The following is a 23,153-nucleotide window of genomic DNA, read 5'->3' on the forward strand; positions in this document are numbered from 1 at the left end:
TTTACAGACAACTGCTTTTTAGGTGCTTCTGTATCATAAAAACACTTTTTGTTTTGCATCAGGAATCTGTTTCCCTATTCCAGACAGAAAACAGCTGTTCTGTGATTACGCTTGTCAGAGCTGACTGTTCTTAGCAGAGTGTTATCAGATCTGTGCGGGCTCACAAAAAGTAGAGTACCCTTCAAGTCCTTTTCCTCTGCCCTTCACTGCTTCACACTCACCTGATGGAAAATCAGGAGTGGAACGGTAGCTTGGGGTAGGAGATCTAGGAGATAAGCTGTGGGTTGGAGACCCAGGCAAGCTCTCCCCTGAAGAAAGTGATCGGTTCAGGCACGAAAAACTTCTGCTTGTATGAAGAAGAGGAGAGGGTTGCTTTGCCAGCTTTTTAAAGAGAGATCTTCTCCTTGTGTGAGAAAAGCACAGCATTAATCATAAGTTAAAATGCACAGAAGATACTACTACCACAGGCAAAACTCTTGCAAGTTGATATTATGAGAATAGTAAATCAATCTTTTCATGAAAGCAAACTACACTGCACATCACGAAGTTTAGAAAACATTCTGATTTGTTAGCAGGTGTGATAGACACTGTAGCTAATTTTATTCACACTAAAATTACTCACTGTATTTCAGAAGAACAATTACCTCCTTATGAGTATAAATCTTTATTTTCTTAATTTAGCAACCCATCAAAACTGAAGAAGTATCTATAAAGTACTAGCAACATATTTACACATGAACTTATCAAATCATATCATATTTATCATAACTTATCATATCATATTTACATGAACTTATCAAATTAGAAGTGCTCATAAGCATAAGCAGTCAGAAGTTTAATTAACAAGTGCAAAAAGATATAGTTAAGCCAAATTAAGGTGCAACCTCAGTTATTCACTATTTTTAGAGGTTATTTTAGCAGATTTAGTTTAGGCAAAACAAGATCTGGAAGGCCACAGAATCCCAGAAAAGAAGGCAGAAATACAGAAGATGGGAGAAAACTGTATTAACTTCCTATTTTAAATTTATTGCTATGTATACACACACACACACACACAAACAAGGAAATGCCTTGACTATGAAAGCAAAGGATTATTTACCTCTCTAAACTCTCTTTCTTCTTGGTCTTCTTACTGCGCCTAACCATTCGGCTCCTGTAGCTGTTTCGCCTGGCAGGTCCTGTCTTGATGGAAGTGTTTTCAAAAGGAGTTGTCATTACTGAGACTTTGTTGCCACTCTGCCAAAATGAAGGAAGATGCATTAAGTGTGCGTAATGCAAGTAACACAAGACGACTTTGCCTTAAACAGAATCTACACCATTAAAGCAAACACAATGAGAAAGAACTCCAAAATAAGAGGTGTTTCTGCAGGGAACCCTATGCAGACATTCCCAGGCATGGTAAGTAAATAAGGATTGGGAAGTTCTCAAACTCTGCCTTATTTCCTAACTTCCTCCATTCAAGCTCCAGGACAAGGAGTAATTCCAGTAATTGTAGCTAGGCAGGAGGACACCAAGAATTAACAGCAAATTTCAGGATAAAAGCATCTACAGAAACACCTGATTTTCCCATAAAGAACAGTTGTAACTGCACAGTGGTCCATCCACATCTCAGGACATCAACTGTTACAATGATGAAACTGAGGAGAAAAATGGAATCTTTGTTGTCAATCCCAAAACATCTTTTTAACTTGTTCAAAAGGGTTAACAAGTATAACTAACGTAAGTTCTTTAGCACTGATTGCACAAAGATGACTCAATAAAATAAACAGGTATTTCCTGCTGATTTTATGTTTTAAAAATCTATACCTCCTGCTCAGCACTGTATACCACTACAGTGAACTTCCTTTCAAAGAAGTTGCAATAGCCCAAATTAATTTATGATACAGCCCAACAAATTAAGCTATTGGATAAACAATAATATCTTGTTTTGAGTTTACTCTTGTAAGTAGTGAGCAGGGTTGTCATGTTTGTCTTTTTCTGACCTAGAAAAGGAGTGCACAGCTGACTGACTTAAGTCACAGAATTTTCTCTTACGTGTTTCTTGAAAACTTGGAGAACTTGGAAGTTCCTCCTGATTTCAGAGAAAGAAAATAAAGACTTAAGAAAAAGTATATTTTGTGTCTTTCTTAAGCTTTTATATGCTTAAGAAAGAAATGCTTTTTATATTTCCCAATTACCTCATTGCTTGACAGTGCTCTTTTTTGACTTCTTTTATAACTGACTACTCACTCTGACAAGCAGAGCTCTGCACGTAACACCATAAATTGTTAATAATACAGGAAGTAAATATACTGCTGTCTAAAGTAATTCTGACCTACATTAGCTACATTAAAAAGATTACATGAAAAATGACATATGGTGAGCGACAGAGAAAACAAAAGTTGGGGGTTTTTTGTTTGTTTTCAAGGAAAAACATTAATTTTCTAATAGGACAGACTTCAGAAAACTCCACAAGCAAAATATGTGACAGATTATTCATAAAAGTCCAGCTGCAGGATGAGAATTTCATTAATCAAAGAAGTTCTGTCAGACATGCCTGGCTATACATGAGACAAAAACCTTTTGGGCTCTAATATGAAAGGCAAGCTCCTGTACAGTAGGCAAAGAAATATTTCACATTCTTTTTTACTTTTCCTCACTGATTTCACTTTTAATGAAGAAAAATGAGAAGTATCATCATCATCAAAAGCCAGAATTATCTGATGAAGATGTAGGCATTAGAGAAGGTGCTGGAAAATGTCAATTTTCTTGAGACACAGAGACATCTCTTTGTGTCACTGCCTCGAATCTACTTCAGCTATCTCTGCATCAGTGCCAGTTTATGGCAGAGAAACTAAAATCATAGCAGGATAGATGAAAGTCACTGGCCTTTCTCCGTATCTGTGGCAATAGCAGCTTAGAGTTTGTACTTCTAACAACAATAAAATCTAGTAACTAATGTCAAGAAACAAACATAACCCCACCATCATTGGTGAAAACAGCAATCACTTTTGTATCCCAACTGTCCAAGAGTTACCTTTAACAACAATTCAATTACTTCTGTATGAACAAGACCATGCACTGGCTCTCCATTGATATGAGTAATCAGGTCTCCAGCTTTTAAACCTGCTTGGTAAGCTGCACCTCCTTCTTCCACATTCTGAAAAAGACAGAGGAAGAGAATATACACAAAATAAACTCCAAATCAGTTGGTAATGAAGAAACTTACAGATACTAAGTTACATAAAGGAAGGAAAGAAGCAAAATATGTCCAGCTCTTTCACCATCCTCTACTTACTCAAACCTTATATTTAGGTGGGGCCTGGAATGGTTTCAAAGCTCACTGAAACACCGCTGGTTGCCACTGGTAGTAAGATAGCTCAGTAAAACAGGGAGTTTTCATGCATGATAAGAAGGAGTGGTTCACTACCCACTGCAAAATTTCAGAACTGAGTGAAGATTTTTAGCATCTGACAATGAGAAACACTTAATGTAATTAAGGTAATGGTCACATGCAGTACTCTAATCACAATAAAAATTAACTCTACCATATGCTTAAGGATTGTTTCCGTTTGGCTCAAATTCACCAGGCTTCCCATTAGAGGGGTTGGTGCAGCACAAAAGTGACAAAGGACCAAAACAAACTGAACTGAAAAGTATTTTGAAGGTGATTTAAATAATTTATTATATTTTTAATGAGGTTTTTAAGTCATGCAGACACTACTGAAGCCTACATTGCTAACAGAGCTAAACAACAAACCTACAATACTTTGAAAAAACCCCCAAGGTTTTACTGCAAGGTACCATTTTTTCCCTTCCTTTCACTGGTGTGCTGTTACGCCAGTGGCAAGAAATCTTTTTTTTTTTAATTTATTCCATTACCCACCAAATGTACCCAATTTTCCAGATTCAATGTTCTTGATGGATTAATAGGTCTAAACAGTAAACAATACGAATATAAAATGAGTAACACACTACATTAGCACTACTACTTCAGAATCTACAATACATATTTAAAGCAGTGTCCAAAACTTAAAGTCTTTTGATAAATTTGTAATAATTTTTTAGGGTAGTTGAAATAATTTATATACACACACTATTTATGTATGTGTAATTTATAAAATGTATAAAATCGTAAGTTTTATCAACATAAATGATGAAATAAATGCATATATATGTATTTAAGTATATAATTATTTTACAATTAAGGAGGCTGACAACCAAAGAAATGCAAAAGCTGCTGTCTTTTCCTTTAGCCTCTCTCCCACTGTGTAGTGCAGAGAGGATGAAAAATATATGATTTATTCAAGACAGTCAATCTTCTTCCTGTGCCATACAAACTTCAAAGGTATTCCAAACGATCTGCACATTTCTACACAACAGAAAGTCAGTGCTTGAGATCAGCTTACTTGTGTCTAGTAAAATACTGCTGACTTTCATGAATCCCTTAATTGATGCAGTTTAATAAACTCCACCTATTTTTCAACAACTTCTGTTTACAGTCTCCTAGATTTGCAGATCCTGGCCCCAATCAAAGAAGGTCTGCACCAACCCTTTGGTTTTCTAAGCCACAGTACTCTGAACTCGAGACACTATTTTTCAAAACCGACAAACTTGCCAAAAGTCAAAGTGAAGTTGCAGAAGTTCAACATCACATGTAGGTAATGCTTCTACCAAAGATGGCTTGTTGTCGTCCCTACAGGCAACACTGCTCTTGAAACTGCTTAGCATATCATTGTAATTTACACAGTAACTGTCAACAGAGAGATACCACGGGTACAAAAAAGCAAATCCATCATTACAGTACTCTGTGGCCATGTATCAGCAAGAAAACATGTATTATCTTACCCAAACAATGTGGTGCACAGTGTAGATATCGCTGTCACCCACGTAAACCCTGATTGCTCGGATGGTGAAGCCGTACTTTTTTCCTGAACTGTGAATTACAATCGGCTGATGAGGACTTGCAGCAGCAACTGATGAATCACGACTGGGAGATGAATCTCGGGATGATGACAGGTCAGATGACAGGGAATGAGGAGACATAGGACTTCCCAAAGGAGAGACACCAAACACATCTGGAAAAAAAAATCTGCCTATTAGAGTACATTCTGAGCACACACAAATTTTGTTTAGCTTGATGATATCTTGGTGCTAAAACATATCATTGTCTTTGTATAAACAACTTCTCCTCCTCCTCCTCCCCTGGTGTGCATACTAGTGAATAAGAAGCTCAACAACCAGATATTAGAACTTAATTCTTTTCCCTGGAGTGTAAACTGTATTGTTTAATGCAAGGGTTAATTTGTTAGATATAAACTGCTTTTCCTTGTGCACAGGAAACACACTCATTGCTAACTTTTCAAGAATAATTCTCAGCCTTTACGTAACAAACACTGATGAAAAGAAAATTAGAGTAGGGGAGTAGGGTAGCAGATGTTATTATGAGTACACCCAAAAATCATTCCCCAAGACATCCAGCAGTGCTTAATAAATTGCTAGCTGTTTTCTTGGTTTCATTTATACATAGAAACAGATAAAGACTACTGCAATTAAATCACAATATCTACTTGGTACCTAGGGCAGTAACTCAATGTTTGTACCAAGGCTGCATTGCTACATTCTGCTACATCACGTAAGACAACAAGAGTTTCTTGCAACAATACCAATGCCAACTTCATTTTATTTTATTGTTTTGAATGCAGTATGTGCTCATGCTTGTGCAAATGTGAATACAATTGCAACAGTTTGGACTTCAGTTCTGAAAGCCAAGAAAGCAAAGTACCAATCCTTCATGTGAAAACACTCAGTATTACTGTTACACATCCATTTACTTACAGCATTATTTCTAGCTCCAAATTTTGAGCACTTGATACAAGTCAGTGTAGTACAAGTAGGAGCCTACATGCTATTTCTATTTTGTGACACTGCTGTCCTGTTTATCAGCTTTTCTTATGGGGGATGAGAGGGAACTAGCCATGTGCTGCTTTAACAAACATCTGTTTTTGTGAGCTAGTTTAATCTGCAACCCTACTGTCAGATGGACCAAGGATTGAAGTCACATCCTGCTGTGCATGCACAAGGTCAAACAAAGTAGTCACCACTATGTTACATTTTTGCCTGTCATAGAAGGGCCCTCAGCTGTAGTGTGAGCACTGTAACTTGCTGACAAGATTGCACCATCTAGTCATGCAAGAGAAACAAAAGAGAGTGACACAGAATCTATTCTGGACTATACTAAATCTTGCCTTTGCGTCATAAGCCCTTCATAACATTGCATAAATCATTAACATTTCAACTGAAAGTATTTACCGCCTGGGATCATGAGGGACAAAGCACTTGCAGAAAGGGACTTTGTGACTTTTCCAGAGATCTTCTTTTTCTCTGTGCTTTCCAATCGCTGTCGAGCCATGTGAGATGCAACTTCACCAGCTGGCTTTGAGGAGTTATCTGTACTGTCCACACTCTCACTTCTTCCATTTACTTGATCCAAGTGTTCTGAGAAACTGCCAACTGTACAAAGAAGGGATAAAGACAATGAGGGAAAACTGAATATCCTTTTGCTAATGGACCAGAGAAAAAAATAAATTACTCTTAAGTGTAACTGGTTAAGTGTAAGAAGAGGATCACATGGTCTGAGTTATCACTGCAACTGCTGTGTTAATGCCAGCACCACTACATGGGGCCTGGGGGATATTAAGCAAGACTTGGGATACAGCACAATCAGTGTCAAGGTTTTAGACAAGGTAAGGAGATGGATGACCCTGAGGAAAATTTTTTCTCTCCAGAAACAGAAAGGACGGAGGGGGAGGAAAATGAGGACTACATGGGAAATCAAGGGTTTGGGAATAGAAGGGTAAATATTGAAAAAACTCAGTGAGGCACAAAAGAGAAATAAGCTGAAGACTGGTAGATGTGTAGATTAAGACACTAAGGCCCTGGAGCCTACTGAAATGCAACAAGTACTTCAGCAGGTAGATGATGCATAAAGCAAATATAATTAAATAGAGAATGGTTTGCAACACTTCCTCCTAGATTTGTGATGACCAAAGTGACTTCCCCAAGTCAAAGAAAATCCTCTCAACTCTGAAAGGTGTACATCATAGAGATGTCTTATATAAAAACATACAATGCATAGTACAGAGTGTTAGAAAGCAACAGAATCCATGATGATCAAACATCACAAACCTCAGTGAGGAAAGATGCACAGGTGCTCAAGGGATCTACCACAGGAGAATGCTGCAAAATCCTGGTCAACTGTTTGTAGAGGGATTCCTTGTGGAACAGGGGCATATGATACCCCTGGAAAGATTGGACAACCCAGGGTTGCTGAGGAAAAACCCCTGAACTGGCCCCTGGCTGCAGGCAAGCCTCAAAAGCACCTGGCTGCAGGCAGCCCTGAAAGTCCTTGGCAAAGTTATACACTGGTCGGCTCCCCTGTGGATTAGAGGCCGCCTAGAGGGACTGGGCGTGAATCTTTGCAAAAGTAGATATAAGCTTGTATAGGTAAACAATAAAGGGAGAACAATGCTCAAATCGTATCGGTGCATGGGTCATTACTCTGGCCAGCTCTTCAGCACTCGGTCCCTAAAACTGTTTTATTCACTTGCCTAGCAACCCTCTAGAGTCAGTGGGGCAACACCAAATCATGGTGTTTCCAAAGACGTTGAAATTTTCCCGTATTTTCATGGAATTTTATTAGCTTAAGCCTGATCCCAAACCAGATCCCTGTTGCGATAGCTGTTTTTAAAACCAGTTCTGAAATACATATCTTCTAAATCTATGAATGCTACTGCCAAAAGAAGGTGGTCTGCAACTGTTTGTAGTATCATCAGTCAAGACATCCCTTGCAAATTACCTGATAGTGTGGAGCTGCTGATTGTACTTGCTGGAGTGGTTACTTCAGGTTCATCTTGCACTATTTCATCGCTCACAAATGCAGACTTTTCCTGTTCCTCCTGGGGCCCCCCTGAGCTGGTGGAATCATCGTGCTCTCCTTCGGCTGACACGGACAATTTTGGAAGCAAACCAGAACTGCGTTGCTGCCGGTTACTCTCAGTCTCAGACGAGATGGACGTAGGTATTTGTTGTCTGCATGAAAAATAAGCAAACCTCATGCAGTTACTGAAATGAGGAGGCCTGCTATCTGGCAAGCAGGATGTAGACAACTTGCAGTACATCCTTCTACTTACATTTCAGAATATTCTGAACTCCAGCTTAAAGATTCCACAGAAGGCAATGTTACAGTTTTTGTTTTGTCTCCTGCATCTTCCTTTTCTTCACCTTGAATTTGAGTGACTCGATCTATACTACTAAAAACCTATTATAGAAAACACCCCCCCCAAAAAAATTGAGTCATCACTGACATATTTGATATAAAAATATGATATGCAGGATCTACAGTTCTACAATTCTAAATGCTTATACAGTATTTCAGATTGCAAACTTCAAACCTTTTGAACCTTTTCAAATTTCCAGTAGTTTGTGTTGTTAAAATGATTTCTTGGTTCCTCATGTAGGGGTACACAAATACAGCCTGTTCTCATTATGAATGTATCAGTTTTCTCCTCATTTCACAGTGTGAACCAAGACAGTAAAAACTAAACCAATAGCTCTGGGTGTTCTCCTCCATTATTTCCTGCCAATTCATCCTCCACTGTATTTCCTGAGGACGTCCACTCTGCTCCTACTACAGCTCTCTGATCAGCAATAATTAGCTCTCACCTCTACCACAGTATACTACCTTTTGGGCAGTTTTACCTTCAATTCAGAGCATGCAGATCACTCCCTCAGATCTGCATTTCTCCATGACTGGAACACATGCTAACTATTACCTTGCTTTTTCCTTTAGTCTAATGTCATTAAATTAATAGCTAGCACATGGTAGTACCAGAATCTTTGTTATGCTATCACCTGCATGATACCCAGGACACAACTGGAGCCACATGAAAACCATATATAAGGAAACCAATTTAAAGAAGAGGTATTAGCATTTAACAGAACACTTCCCTGACACTTTCTGTTATGCTATCATGGGTCTTCTACAACATAATATTTATATAATTTTCCATTAGTATCTTAGAGATTCAAGAAGTAACTTTTCTACACAATCTTCCCATATTTTGATTTAATGGTATTCATTGTATTCTTGCTCAATTTCAGTTAACTTCATAGTTTCTTGAGAAAACGAGGCCCTATATATCTGTTCTATATTTAACACTTCCAAAATTTGCAGAAGTAGAACAATACATACTAAGATTACAGAACTTTTTACTTACTTTTGAAAATCTGTGTGAACATGAGGAAAACTGTCTTATCTCTAAATTAAAATCTTCATCATTGGTATCATCTTCTTCCTCAGTTTCCATATGGTGGTATTTCTCAGAACGAGCTACAGACAAGGGAAATAAAGATCTGAACTTATCAGGAAGAATGGATACCAAGCTTTAACATTATATAAAAATCTAGTTTTATTCTTAAGATTATTTCTGCTGAAACGTCAATTCACCAAACTGCAAGCTGCCAGCAATTCTGATAAAGGAGATTTTAAAAGCAGAAAGCAAGAGTCACAGACAGTGATTATTTAAACAAGGTGTTCATCACTTTTATTTAATACCGTAAAACACCTACTGTCAAAATAACTTGTGTCATCTTCAGACTCCAACTGTGGAATAAATTCTGCTTTCTGCCTCAGCAGACTATTCCAATCAAGGCTCCTGAAGAACTGATGCTGCTTTACTTCATAGGCACCACCTGGAGGAGCCAGAGAAAAACACTGAGCAAACTGTATCAAATCCTCTGACATTAAATGAAGTAAACCCCGAGCCAATAATGTGAATAATCATGGAAAGGCATAGTCATCGCTGTACACATGAACACCTACTACCCATTCCCATTAGAATATCCTAAACCTGTCAGAGATACTCCCTGCCCCTGTTTTGTTGTGGCCATTTCTTTTAACAGTTTATTGCTTTATCATCTCCCCCTTGTAAGATTTCCATTTTTCTGGATCTACTAATTATAATTTGTTAGCTACACATTAGTCAGAATCATCATATGTAGTTATGAAATACAAACATGTGCACTAGGTAAGTACAAGTTATCAAGTAATGCAGAATGATTCTTAATAGTTCCTCAATAGAAATCTGATTGCTGACTTAAGAGATCCTTTCAGTGTTTTATGGCAGTAATACAAAATTCTATAGGAAATACCCTATCATTTATCTTATTTATTACTACCTGCTTGTTTAATGTGCGTTAAATGATTACACTAGTTTCAAGTTAAAAAACAACTATAAAAACAAAATTAAATACTGGAAATTTTGTCCTGGAAAGGTGGACGATGATGTCATTAATAAACATACATCTAACTCTAAAACCTGAACAAGTAACCGGCAGCAACAAGACCTGCTGCCAGCTTGGTTGTATTGGGTTTATGTGGCATGGTTTTGGCAGTGGGGAGGCTACAGGGGTGGCTTCTGTGAGAAGCTGCCAGAAAGTTCCTCTATATTCAGCAGAGCTAATGCCAGCTGGCTCCAAGATGGACTCACTGTCAACCCATCAGCATTATCTGGAATAATGTATTTAAGAAGGGGAAAGACTGCTGCTCAACAGCAGCCAGAAGAGAGGAGTCAGAACAGGTGAGAACAACTCTGCAGACATCAAAGTCAGTGCAGAAGGAGCTCCAGGCACCAGAGCTGAGGTTCCCCTGCAGCCCATGGTGCAGACCATGGTGAGGCAGCTGTGCCCCTGCAGCCCATGGAGAACCACGGTGGAGCAGGGATCCACCTGCAGCCCATGGAGGACCCCACAGTGGAGCAGGTGGAGGCCTGAAGGAGACTGTGATCCCATGGAAAAGCCTGTGCTGGAGCAGGCCCCTGACAGGACCTGTGGCCCTGTGCAGAGAGGAGCCCAAGATGGAGAAGGTTTGCTGGCAGAACTTGTGACTCCACAGGGGACCCACGCTGGAGCACTCTGTTCCTGAAGACTGCACCCCATGGAAGGGACCCACACAGGACCAGGGCAAGAGTGTGGGCAGGAAGGAGCAGCAGGGGCAGCATGTGATGCACTGACGACAAACTGCATTTCCCGCCCTCCCATGCTGCTTGGAAGGAGGAAGTAAAGCAGTAGTGTTAATTAGTAATAAATTAAATTAACTTCCTTGAGTTTAGTATGCTTTGCCACGATGGCAGCTCCCTGTCCTTATCTCAACCCAAGAGCCTTTGGCATATTTTTGCCTCCCATCCAGCTGAGGAGGGAGGTGCAGAGCATTTGATGGGTACCTAGTGGTCAGCCAAGGCCAACTCAGCACACGGATACAGCATATATACTTCTCTGTATCAAGGCTACGGAGAGAAAAAAATGGTATCTCCGGGACTGGTTTCTAAGTTGGTGTTAAGATTTCTAGACTGGGTTCTTTGTTTTTCATACTGCACCAGGGAAAAATTCAAAGAAGCCAAATCTTCCCAAAGGAGACCAAAATCACATCTCATCATAAGTCACCAGCTAAGCAGTGAATATTTCTCTGAGCACAGTAATGGGATATCACATCAGAATTGTATAATTCTTGATTGGTATCAGACACTTCAAACCCAAGAAATGCTTTTTACTGCTTTTTTCCTTCTTCAAAGTAAGTATAGTACCTACCTCTCTTCTTTCAACTTGCCTTTGCCACTCGGGTCTCCTGAGCAAATAAGCAATTATGATTTTCATGAAGTGTTATGCAGTTTGCTAATATATATTAAACAGATAGGACTGTCTCATTTGAAATGCATGGTGAAGCCTGGGATAAACTGTGGTATTTTTCAGTGCCTATGTGGGACCTGTCACACTGCAGCCTCCATTTCTGTTTGCTGACTCTAATAAAGATCCTACAACTTTGTTGTGGTTTCTGAACCCCCTGCTTCAAAGAATCAGTTGTCTTATTTCCTTCTTCAGACTGCCAACTCTTAAAGAGACCAGAGGCTTTAGAGATGTCAGTTCTTAAATGAGCACCACAGGTGCTTCATGTTGTGGCACTGACCATTCAGTAGTTAAGCCAGCCTCATCCCACCCAATTCACGTTCTCCACCAACTGTAGAGCAACAGACACAGAATTTGCAATCCACTTCTGATCCAGCCTCTGACAGGGCAACAGTCTTGAATTAACACTGTGTTTCACCAGGAAAGAGCATCCTGGCAATGAAACACTCATGCCTGGAAAGAGTGTACTTAAAACAAGGGAATAAAACTAGTTGCAGATTTTCATTTTGCCTTCAGCAGTGGTGCCCTCTGCAGCAGATGAAGCAGGCAGCAAGTGGAGAAGCTACCGGGGCATGACATCTTCCTCACTCGTAACTTGTTCAACATGGAGCAAGGGACAGCAATGAACTCTGCTGGATGCCACTTAGTCCAGACCATCAGTTACACCAAAGTCTAAGGGTTACTCACACAGATCCCAGACATTCAGGCTGTGAGAGACATACAGTTCATTAATATCAGTCACATTATTGTGCCTTGAAGGAAGCTGAGGGAAGACATGTCATTTGGGACCATGTCAGTAGTGCTCAGGGTCTGTGTTATAAGCACATTTCTCCTGAGCAGCTGTGATAAGGTCAGTTATGAACTGATTCCTAAAGCTTCTTTTAATTAGACCTAAAAATATGTAGCACAATTAGACTCAGTTCTGTGAGGAGTTTTCCAAACACTCTCATGCTGACTCAACCTGCCACTTGGTTTCCTCAGCATCCCAAATGTGTTTCTGTCCATGGCATATGAGGTTCACTGTAAATAAGACTGTACCTTTATATTTGGGCTCTTTTATGTAGGAGGCTTTTTTTAGCTGTGTTTACCCAGTGGTTTGCCTAAAGGGATAGCAGACAGTGACTAGGGTTCCCATACACTAACACTTAAAAATCATACGCAATATTCTTCATTACCGCCTCTCACAGAAACTCCCAAATAAATCCCGGTCCATCAATCAACAAAAAAACTCTACTACATAAACGCACATAAGTGCTTTCATTAGCCTATGCAGGCTCACTGGTCTTAATACTTTCTTAACATTCACCGTTTTAAATCTCTTTCATACAAGGCAGTAGTGCTTGATGAATGAGAATGACTTTTCACCACACAACCTCAGACAGTCATTTCTGAATAAGCAGTTTGAGTACTCATCACCCACCCTAACACCTGGAGGAAATTATCTGCCAGGCTAAGATACTTCTGAAAAACTAAGTTGTGTCTTGATTCCCCTTCTAGATTTCTGTATTTAGTCATTTAATACTGCATTCATGAAGGAACCCCATTCACTGGCTAACAGGGTATTTGAGAAATTTGTTATATTTATCAAATTAGGAGAAAAGTAAATGCAAATGAGCACATGTAAGTCTCACAAAAAGCCAGGACAGACATCAACATATTAAGTTCATATTACTGGTCTGAATCTATAAATTATCATGACATGCTGTCATACTGTGTGTCATGACAGATGTTTCCCAAGCAAAACAAATAGGTGAACAAAAGCTCCCAATGCTGAATAAAGAAGCTATTTCTAAAACATTAACAATTTAAAACTAGTGCCTCCTAACCTGTTCCCAGTCTTTCCAAAGGATTCTGCCTAAGTAGCAGAGTAATCAGATCCTGGGCATCTGGAGGTGGTGCTTCATCCTTTTCAGGCCAGTTGATTTCATCTGAAAAAAAAAAAAAAAAGTTGTTTGATGTTGCTGAAGTCTGATCCCAGCACAAACTGTGTGAATGCTCTTACAGTGACCTACCAGCAAAGCAGAGCTAAAGCAACTTTTTCAACTTACTCTTCTGCATACCAATTACTTCCAATTTTTATACTCTCTATACGGACTACATAAACATATTATGTTCCCATTTCCTTCAGAAGTCCTCTTTAACACAAAACTGTGCTTAGCAGCAGAATACAGAATGCTTGCCTCATGGAAAACTTTCAAAATATTAGCACAACTTCTATGCTCTCTCTTCTCTCTTCCCCACCAAATCATGGTTTAAATTGTAGTTATGTTCCATGGAAACTATTGTTAAGATGGACACTGCTGACCTGACCCGGCAGGTGCTGCTCACATCTGTGTTCCTTCTCAAATGCCAGTAGACGCCCTGAAGTCACTACTCCCATGACTAAGGGTCAAGGTGTCAGACTGTGCTCTGGAGACATACATGACAACGGAGCTTTTCTCCAAGAGTCTCATACTTCCATACTGCCTCACTTTACTGACTCTTAAGCTACTATGGCTTTAGCACTTCATGGCAAGCCGGACTTAAATCATGCAATCAAGACAGGATACGTTGTGTATGAACATGAACTTTCTAACAGCCTACACACAGAAAGTTTTGCCTGATTTTTAGTGGAAGCTGCCTCCACAGATGTAATACAGTGCAGGTTTAGACAAAACTCTGCCGAAGTTTCTTGGGAGGTACAAGGATTTGGGCATCAAAGAAAAAGAACACTTGGAGCTCCGGAAATACAGAAAGCTGTTAAGGATTTTATTGTCGTTTTATGATCTAGACTTCTTCAACAAAATAATTGTAACTGGAGAAATAATCATCAGAAGCTTCACACAGGTTTAACCTTTGTATTTTAGAGTTTAAGGAAACTTACTGATACAAACAGACATGAAGTGCAACCTGGTTCTGGAGCAGTATTTTAAATTCTTATGACTTTAGGTATCTAAGTTTACACTGAGGCCTCTCACAGCTGTCCTTGCAGCTTGAGGGCAGGAAAGGCAACCTACAACGAAGAAGGAGGCAGCAAGATTTTAAAGTAAAATTTTAAGGAGAATGTTGATTCTGCTCACGGAAACTAGTGGAAGATCTAGGCTACAGTTTGGTTCTTTAATATGGCTTTTACAGTCAAATACAAGGGGATAATTTATTTTAGCATAGGAAACATCCAACTAGAGTTCTTCTAGAGATACTAAGAATTATTTCAGTAAGTAAAGATATTTAAAATAGAAGAGAAGCAACTGACAAATCAAGATCAAAACATGAAATTGAGCTGACCAATGGTCTTGAAAGGTGAGTGGGAATAGATCAGGTTTACAAATAGACTTCTACAAATAATTTCTGTAAGATAAATTGACACATTCAAACAGATAATTACAAAAGTATCAGCTAGATTGTAACACATGACAACATGTTTTACAAAAGGTAAAATTAATGCCACATGCAAAATAAAGCCTGAAGTACAAATTTTGTCATTAGGACTATTCCCTCCTCTTCTCCCAGTCAGAGTATAAGGATAAAAACACAGGTGCATGTGTCTGGAAATGCAATAAAAATATGAGTTATTTCCATGTTTGCCTGCCTACAGCTTCCACTGCAGTTTAAATCTGATTTGGAAAATAAAGCATGAATATGCATTACAGCCATGAGGCACCCAGAAAACAGACAGCATTTTGCTGCTTGTGTTAATTAAACAGTTGATTCTTCTTGCCACTCGGGCATCAGTATCACATTAGAAAACAACATGGTTAAAAATCCATGAACACACAGAATGTTACAAGCATTTTAATACAGTTTACAAACAAGTCTGGCTTTCGGCTTCAGAGACAGATGATGACAGAGTGTCTCCTTAAGTACAAAAGGGGATTTCTTGCATTCTCAGAGAATGAGGAACCAGAGCTGCGTTCTTAGCTACTGGACCTTTTAAGCAGACCATAAAACAGACTGGGAAATACTTAGTAACAGAGGTGCCATTTTGTTAACCTTGTGTCATAAATAGAGATTCTCTACATCTATGCACCTGGGAAATTTATGGAAACAGCAGGTAGGACAGTAAACAATTCTGTTTAATTATTATTCAGTTTTGTCACAAGATACATAACAATACTTAGGGTCAGTTTGCAGGTTAAGATCTAAAAGGTTATTGAATTTTGAATGGAAGAAGAACAGCTGCTACAGAAATAACATTACACTCCAACAATCACCAATGAAATCATTAACAATCTGTGAATTGAATTAGTTTCCTTCTTTTTCTCATTATTTATTATTTGGGAGACATTTGTTTTAGAGTTTTATTACATCTTTGTAATTTCTTTATTGTGCCATGAGGCATTTTCCCATTTACACAATTTTATTTTAACTGTTTCTTCTCTGGTATAATTTCTTTACCAAAGACAGAAAACACTATTGCATAGTGGCACTACTTTTTTAGTAACATGGCTTCTCTCTTCCAAACAGTGCAGCTTAACTCCTCTACTCTGTATCAATGAATTTCTGTACTTAGCAACAATATACAGTAAGTTCAGTTTTTAATCTAAATTTATTGTTACTGCTTTGATAGCAAATTGTGCATCAGTGCATATCAGTGAAGTTGTAATATATTTACTATTAACAGAAATAGAATCTTTTTTGGTTTTTTTTTAGTGATAATCCTCACCACTGATTACTTGTCCAAAGAGCTCTTCCGGTGTATCTCCAAAGAATGGCACACATCCAACAAGAAATTCATACAGAATAATTCCCATAGCCCACCAGTCCACTGGTTTTCCATAACCCTGTCTCAGTATCACTTCAGGAGCTATGTATTCAGGTGTACCACAGACCTGAAAGAAAGAAAACACGCACGATGGTAAAACAAGTCTTACTGAGCTATGTCACATTATTTGTAATTCCTGAAATGTAAATGAAAGTGAAAACGTGGGAAAAAATGGAATTCAGTTGGGTTTAATCTGCTGAGTATGCATAACAACTAATGTTTTTAGAACAACCTACCTACATTAAGAGGCATCATAATAAACATTTGGGTATCTCTCATGCAAAGGACAGTTTGTACTTTGTACACAGGAGTCCAGCATGGCAAGTATTTTATTTAACTTAAAATGTATCATTATCTTTATATGAAAGTTGTGATGGTTTTATCTTAAGTAACTTTTACAGTGAACAGATTGTGAGCAACGGTAATGAGGCATGCTTAAAGGGAAATGGGCCATAGCACAGATTTTAGCACCCTTGGTTGTGCAACACATAATGAGCTCCACAAGTACTCTGCTGAGATTTCTGAATTCTTCATAAAACAGTTTTCCATTTGTCTCTCTCACACATTCACTTGCACACAATTAGGTTGTTCATCTTACTAATAGATCCTAATGCAGAAAGGAAAAAGCCTAGAATAATCTTCAAAGTACTTGACATACTCCATTGGAACACCAATGCAGAAATAACTACGGTTTATTCAGTATTATAGTATGCTCTCCTGGCAAAAACATTACTTCATGTGAACACTCAATGTAGAAATGAAAAAGGCTGTTTCTTACTTGTTTGTCGAGGAATTCTCTGGCATCTTTCTCAATGTGACCCTCATACAGATTAGTAGTCAAACTCATAAGCCCCACTTTTGACAGGCCGAAGTCTGTAAGCTTTATATGGCCCATGGATGTTACCAACAGACTGAAAAATAGAAAGATTTTAAGTCACTGTGATATAATTCAACATTATGTGCTTATCATTGTTAGTACTATTACAACTATAATATTTAGAGGAAAATGGTTCATTAGCACTGTAAAATTATAAATACAGCTTAAAAAGTAACTGGTACAGAATAAACAGGTTAAAAATCTTATATTTGTTACTATTATTATCAGAAGTAAACAAACTTTTTATGTGCAACTGCACAACATCTCACAGAACTATACAAGTCTTGAGAGCTGAGCACTAGAAGCTTTGAAGAAACAATTATCATCTGAAAGACCTAAACCAGAATACATATCATTTTTGAAGTGAGGTGAGCATTTTCCGTCTGTAACAAGCTGGGTCAGTCATGCATTTGGAAAAAATCTCAGGGTATTAATTTAGTAACTAATACTACACTGTCCTAAGGTATCATGCTATGTAAGTATTGTCAATTAACACCCATAACTTAAATTATTCTTCTTTTTTCTTATTGTGAAACAGGAAGAAGATGAATGGAGTTGCAACAGCCATACTTTGTATTTCAGCTACTTACTGTAATGTTAATTTACTTATATAGGAGCAATACTGTATTTTCAAATATTGAAATTAAAAACCCTAACCCCCTCAAAAAACAAAATAACCCCCAAAAATCATGCAACAGGAGATATTTCCACATCTGGTCAATCTTGTCTTCAAACATGCAAGTATCTGCAAGTTGATGATATTTTGTATTAAACAGTGGTTTAAGTATGTAAATCACTTACATATATACTTCAAAAAAAACTTTTGAAAAAACTTTTCCTTAATGACTAAAATGTGTTCCCCTTCATTCTAACCTGAAGAGTAAATACTTTTTCCTTTTTAGCTACTCTGATAGCCTGTTCCATCTTAAACAGAAGCTGAAAATTCTTAACAGCTCTTTTGGGAAAAAAAAAATGCATTTTCTGTAACCGCAAGTAATGAAAATCCAAATATTGTGAAGGAATTGCGAATCTACGTAACATTTACCAAAAAAAAAATTCAAAGCAAGTTTAAACCTTCCACACTTTATCTAAAAATTTCAAACTCCTCTTTCAGTTATATTCTTTGTACATACTTGTCAGGTTTCAAATCCCTATGTACAATTCCATAATTATGAAGGTATTCCAAGGCCAGAACAGTCTCTGCAAAGTACATCCTTGCCATGTCTACAGGTAAGGGACCCATATTCTTCATCAAAGTAGCACAGTCTCCACCTGTGAAACAGGACAAATGTTACAGATGACTCTATAAATTGTGAGGTGTACCAGTATAATCCATATATGATGCAGAAAGGGACAGAAACTGCAGTAATAAATTTTTATTTTCTAGTCAGATGATTCAACTGAACATGTAACCCCCTCAAATACTATACTGGAAGTAGTGTAAAGCAGGGAGAGAGCACTACAAGGATTCAATTGAAAACCAATAAAGTATGTACTGCTACCTAAGCAGAAAACAAACAAACAATAAAATAAACTGGGGGGCTAGGGGGTGGTGGAAGCCCACAGAACCATACCTGGGTATCTCTTTAGTACTGCTTCTGTCCACTGTTCTCCTTCAGCATCAGCACCTTTTGAAAACTGTCTCCTCTCTCCTCTTTCTTTGTAAACAACTACTACAAATCCCCCAGCATTTGCTAATGAAAATTTCAGATCCAGAAAAAAGCAAACATTTCCACGTGAACTTTGAATGCTAGCACACTTTTGATTACGATCTATAAGGAATTTACTCTAAGAGCAGTTATTTCCCATTATAGCTGGAACACAAGTGTTTTACAAGCTGTTTACTGGGAGATAATGACTGGTGAAAAAAAAGAACCACCTTGCTGTTGGATCTGGTTCCTAAATCTGAATTGCCAGAGTATGGAGGAGACACAGGGGGCCCCTTCTAATTCAAGTACCATATGGGTTATTTTTCTTTTGTGGTGTAAGGAAATTCTCTTCTTCCTCTATAAAACAGAAGAGCAATTTTACCTTCTACATATTCCATGACCATGCATAAATGACGTCTTGTTTCAAAGGAGCAGTACATGCTGACAACAAAAGGATTTTCTGCAAATGTCAGGATATCACGCTCAACAAAGGCCTGTTGGATCTGGTTTCGGAGGATGAGATTCTGCTTATTAATTTTCTTCATGGCAAATCTTTGTCTGGTTTCTTTGTGTCTCACAAAATAAACCGCACTGAAAAGTTCAAATGGGAGAGAAAAAGAAAGAAGTCTGATTAACTGCTAAAAATGCATTTTTTTTAAAACTGTATATATATTATACAAAAGACTTGTTTTCAATTCAATGTAGTCCTTCACATTAAAGAATGGTTACAAATCTCATTTTGTTTAAAAACCAGGATGAATCTCAGTCAACATAAATTAGTACTCAAACTAAAACAAACAACTCTCCTGCTCTTCCCTCTCCCTCCCTCCCAATCAAACAACAGATATAACAGCAAATGCTTTCAGCCCAGGCAGATTTCAGGCATCCCATCAACAAAGGATTACATACAAAATCCAGCTATGGCACAGTGTTATAAATCATTGTGACAAATGCTTATTCTTTAGGTGTGCTGTAAGGAAATTATGACTCAGACTCAGTCCAGGGTATCTTAAAACATATCCTAGGTTTTGTATGAAGGTTGCTTAGAAGTTGCTCCAAGGGGTGGCTCCCTCATGACCAGGTGCGAAATCTCCTGCTCCTGTTCAGTCCCTGACATCAGCACTGATCCGCATCAGAGGAAGGTCACCAGTTGGTAACCCGAAACAAAGATCACCGCGTTAACTATGTAGTAGTATGCGACTGTGGTGTATCTTGACATGCAGAATTTCCACTGGGGTGTTGGGTACAAGGTTTCCTGTAAATTTGGTTAAAGTCAAGGCAGCGAGGGAAGCAAAGGAAAAGAAAACCTCACTTGGGCAAGTCTTCTCTCTTTCAAGGCTAAGGAGAAGGAATTACCCTGCTGTGAAACACTGACAAGGACTTTAAAGGACTTTACTGCTGCATTTCTCAAAATCCCTTGAGGCAAATCCTGAAAATTTTTGCCTTGTTTGAAATCTCCTTTGTACCATTTAATGCTTATACCTTCTCCAGTACATACTTATCACACTGTTTATGGAAAGAAAGCACTTACAGGAGAATTGGGGGGGCGGGGGGGGAAATGGGATTCAATTATCAAGTTTTTTTCATTCAATTAATTGGCCCATCAGGTCCAACTATCAGCATACACTTGTTTATATAAACACAAAAAGTAACACTTGCCTTACTATTTCTATAAAGATCTTCACACAGCTACCAAAGTTATAGGCACTGAAAAAAGTCAGTACTTCTTTCTTTTGTGAAGGAAATCTTTCTAGACAGCACAGTTTCTCTTACTGATTCTGAAAGCTTTCATTAATCCCTCATTCTTGTCTGAGCATGGGGCAGATAAAAGACATTACACAATTATGAAAGTAGGTAAAAACTACCTTGGGGCAAAACCCCATGACAAACCCCACCCTTTGTGCCTCCTAAGTCTCACTCCCTTCTGCCCCTCCCAAGCTGGAACACAGACTGAGTTACTCACCTCCAGTACTCCTCCCTGCTGACTTTATGCCTTTTGTCCTGTACCTCTTCCTACTGCTCCCCTCATAATCACTTCTCTCTCCAACTCTTACTCTTATAACCCTTTCCCTTGTTTTTCTTTCCCTTGCATTTTGGTTTTCCTCTCTCATTTGTTGCTTTCTCCTGTCAGTTTCATAATCTCCTGTAATATCGTTTCTTTTACCTGTTTAAGTCTCTTTCTGCATTCCTGGCATGTAAAAAATTAAAGCCTGAAGCCTCCATCCTTCAAAAAAAACCTAGTTACTTGAATGAACTAAGGACTGACTGAGGATTTGGCGTACAAATATTTCTCTAGTTTTAAAATGGACAGTGTGCCAAGATGGACTCTTAAAAGGCAAACAGAAACCAGAGCGTATTAATAAATCCTCCTTTCAGATCATACACATCTGTAATATCATTACTAACATATTTGAAAATGATTAGACTGTAAGTTCCAAGGACTATCTAGTCCAGTAAATACCTGGGACATGTTGCTATGTTTTCCCAGCTGTCTAAATTGCACCTTCAGTCTCAAAATCACAAGCAGGTAACTTTCCACTAGGATTCTGTTATTTCTCAGAAAAAAAGCTGTTTAGATCAAATGTACCAGACTCACGAGACAACTGCAACACAACAGTCTCTCCTGCTTTTACAAATGTTTGTAAACAAAACAAATTTGTAAACAAAACATTTGTAAACAAAACAAATACACTGTTTATGCTACACGATGTGCTTTCAAATGATCTTCAATGTACAAAAACGTCTTAACATTCCTCACATCATCATGTCATGCTAACCCCAGCGAGCAACATTTATGCTTTATGAAGAAAACTATACCCCAGCCAGCAGCATGTCGATCATCAAATGGTGCCCATGATCTTCAGTATATTATAAAGACAATTTCAAATTTAAGGATTCTGTGACACAAAAGCAGGGTAGGAAGAGAACCCAGACTGTCCTGCCGATCCACTGAATGACAGTAGCATGCCCTGTCACCCTGCAAAGCCACAACCAGAGTGGTACTGTTGCATCCTCCTATTGTCTGAAATGAAGAATTTGATTTCCTATCTTCCCTCAGCTTTCTGTTCTCATAACAGAGCAATAAGAGTTTCCAAAGCATCCTCTGATTTCACTATGCGAATTTCAACAGGTATGCAAGTGCTCTGCATTTTACTGACACTGTAGTGCAACACAGCAAAAAAGCTTACTTTTCAAGGAAAGTAAGAACATTCATAAAAAACAAAGAACATTCATTTGGCAATGTCCAAACATTATCTTATTTCACTTACAACATGAATCTCAGTCTGAAAAGGCATCTCTGTAATACCTGTAGTTAGGCACAATTATAAAACACTGCAAAAGCGGTAAGATGACAAAAGCATGCTAAAGTATTTAACTGGGTTCCTGAATTAGTCCAACTTAAATATCATGCCATCTATCACTTCAATCTTACAGTCATGATTCCTGTTTTTTCTCTAAATTGAAAGATCTCGGATTACCAAAATAATCCACATAGAATGGTTTCAGGCCTGCTTTACAGCTCTCCAGTAACTCCAACTTTTGGAGCCATTTTACAACCTAATCTACATTCAGGGCTTAAGGCTGACCTGATTTTCTCATCTGTCAAAGGACCTTGAACTCCTTGTGGAGACACAGGTATTGTACTCACTGCTTAAAAATTGTACCTGCTGACCAGGAACTTTGTTTCATTTTTACAAGCCATTTCCTGAGAAGAGACTGCTAAATTCTGTTCTGCCCTGGAATTATGTCTGATGCTGTCTCCAGTGAAGAGAAGCTACTGGTGAGGCTGTGGCTTATATTATTTGGTAAAATTTATAGATAGTTACTTAAGATTAGAATTTAAAAGCAGCACTGCACCACCTCCGAACGAGGCAATGCCTGTGACCAGATCAGAGTTACTTGGTTAAAGCACTGAAGCTCTTGGACAATGCACTCAGCCTTCTCCCTGCAGTATTTCAGACTTATCCTAGTGTGCCTAGAAGGAAATGAGAAGCTGGCCACATGACAAAGAGAATACGATGACTTTGATGCTTCTCTCACAACTGATACTAGTCCTGCTTGTTCTAATATGTCATCAATTTTGAATAATAAAACCACCTCTCCATACCTAACAGCACCAATACCTTCTATCTTTACAGCAGCTAGTAAACACAGATTCAAAGTG

The 23,153-nt window shown here is 38.4% G+C and overlaps 1 protein-coding gene across 9 annotated transcripts in view; it reads right to left on the reverse strand.

The window, feature by feature from the left end:
- MAST4 (microtubule associated serine/threonine kinase family member 4) overlaps positions 1-23,153 on the reverse strand; it is a 286,033-nt gene that overhangs the window by 6,903 nt on the left and 255,977 nt on the right. For all 9 annotated transcript variants that reach the window (XM_048291032.1, XM_048291031.1, XM_048291030.1 and 6 more), the window contains 14 exons: positions 19,371-19,579; positions 18,473-18,611; positions 17,241-17,373; positions 16,364-16,529; positions 13,548-13,649; positions 9,610-9,732; positions 9,258-9,370; positions 8,172-8,299; positions 7,838-8,070; positions 6,292-6,492; positions 4,828-5,057; positions 3,017-3,139; positions 1,100-1,236; positions 222-403 (listed from right to left, as the gene is read on the reverse strand). In XM_048291032.1, the coding sequence (XP_048146989.1) occupies positions 222-403; positions 1,100-1,236; positions 3,017-3,139; positions 4,828-5,057; positions 6,292-6,492; positions 7,838-8,070; positions 8,172-8,299; positions 9,258-9,370; positions 9,610-9,732; positions 13,548-13,649; positions 16,364-16,529; positions 17,241-17,373; positions 18,473-18,611; positions 19,371-19,579 (2,219 nt within the window). The remainder of the gene's footprint in view (positions 1-221; positions 404-1,099; positions 1,237-3,016; positions 3,140-4,827; positions 5,058-6,291; positions 6,493-7,837; positions 8,071-8,171; positions 8,300-9,257; positions 9,371-9,609; positions 9,733-13,547; positions 13,650-16,363; positions 16,530-17,240; positions 17,374-18,472; positions 18,612-19,370; positions 19,580-23,153) is intronic.

This window comes from Corvus hawaiiensis, chromosome Z (genome assembly GCF_020740725.1).
Source record: "Corvus hawaiiensis isolate bCorHaw1 chromosome Z, bCorHaw1.pri.cur, whole genome shotgun sequence".
In the NCBI taxonomy this organism is placed as follows: Eukaryota; Metazoa; Chordata; class Aves; order Passeriformes; family Corvidae; genus Corvus; species Corvus hawaiiensis.